Source organism: Quercus suber, unplaced genomic scaffold, assembly GCF_002906115.3.
Source record: "Quercus suber isolate HL8 unplaced genomic scaffold, Cork oak 2.0 scaffold_4, whole genome shotgun sequence".
In the NCBI taxonomy this organism is placed as follows: Eukaryota; Viridiplantae; Streptophyta; class Magnoliopsida; order Fagales; family Fagaceae; genus Quercus; species Quercus suber.
This window is the reverse complement of record NW_027069470.1, coordinates 3141027-3142562: the sequence shown is the minus strand read 5'-3', so window position 1 is coordinate 3142562 and position 1536 is coordinate 3141027. Positions and strand designations below refer to the sequence as shown.

The following is a 1536-nucleotide window of genomic DNA, read 5'->3' as shown; positions in this document are numbered from 1 at the left end:
AAGTACACTTGGCAATTCCTATAAACGGAATAACAATATGTTAATATCATTTTCAGCAACAACAATAGAGCTTTATCAAAGTAATACTAACAACAACAGCAAAATTTTAAATAGGTTTTGGTATTTAATTGATACTACTAACAACAAAAATGTTACCCACTAACTATAACTCATTACTTTATTAGAATATTATTTAGATTAGAATAATAATAATAATTATTATTATTATTATTATTATTATTATGCTATAGCTTAATGAACTTTGGCCACTGTCTTCATACTTGCCCTCTTTTTTTAAAGGGGGCAACTACTCTTTTTAACCACTAGAAATGTCTTTCACATAATTTTATGACCTATTTATTGAGAGAATTAATCTTACGGAACATAAAGAAAAGAAACACCATATTGTTTAACATATTTTTGGTTACTTTATTTTATGTTGTTTGTGCTGCTCTCTCTCTCTCACCCATTTAAAAATATTTTAGGTTGTAGTATATTTCATTAATGAGAATACAAAAAATTTAGCTAACCAACATAATTTTTTTTATTATCATTATCATTATTATTATTTTTATTTTCATTATTATTTTTTCTTATCAATTTAGAGCACTTTTGTTTCACATGAAAACAACAATGACTTTATATTACTAAGATATTTTTAAATTGAAAAGTTAATTCCACTAATTCTAATGTGTATTCACTGATACAGGAAGCGCTAAGAACATTTAATTTTTGGAAGTCTATTATATCTTTATTGGTAAATTAGATTTTTTTATTTTATTTTTTATTTTTTATTTTTATTTTTATTTTATGCCTTATTAGTTAATTAGGTTCATTTATTTATTTGTTTTCCTGTTGTTTAATTTCAGTGTTGGTTTTTTCTTGCTTTTGTTTTGGTATTTTAGCAAAACTTGATTTGTGATTTTCACCCATAACTGTCGGTCACAGCCAAAACCGTAACAATTAGAAAATCCAGCTGCCGTTGAACCCTAATCATCCCTGAAACCTCCACACCATTGATAGCCATTCCAGCTACTGTTGTCATTTCCAAAGCAACCCTACCCCTCAACTGCTAACAAAAGTAAAAAAAAAAAAGTTTAAAGCCCTGCCACCATCCAAAGTCCTGATCTTGCCATTAACAAACACATTTGATCCCACAGCCCAAGACCCACCCATAAAAAATAACCCTTACCACTGGTATACCCTTATCCCATTGTTGTCATTGTGCTAGGAAGTTGACTCAGTCACCACAAGCATGTCGTATTACCATGATTGCCTTGACCCAGATTGACCTTCCATGAACATTGATCCTCCCTTGTTGCATTGACACTGGCGATTTCCACAAGTCTAAGTCTGTGAGTCACCTTGCTTGTTGCCACTGGTGCTATGCTGCCTCCATTATTACTGCTTTTGATCGCAGCTGATTGTGAAGAGCTTGTTGGGTCAATGCAGTCCTTTTGGTGTCATAGTCTGTTTATTGAATTTGATATTTCCAGATTCCCCCCCCCCCCCCCCCCCCCCCCCCCCCCCCCAACC

At 32.4% G+C, this 1536-nt stretch overlaps 1 protein-coding gene across 1 annotated transcript in view; it reads right to left on the bottom strand.

Moving 5' to 3' along the window:
• Window positions 1–925: 925 nt before the first annotated feature.
• The window catches only part of LOC112030635 (amino-acid permease BAT1), a 13863-nt gene continuing 13252 nt past the window's right edge, over window positions 926–1536 (bottom strand). Inside the window, exon 6 of the mRNA XM_065771361.1 lies at window positions 926–1069. Within this exon, the coding sequence (XP_065627433.1) occupies window positions 926–1069 (144 nt within the window). The remainder of the gene's footprint in view (window positions 1070–1536) is intronic.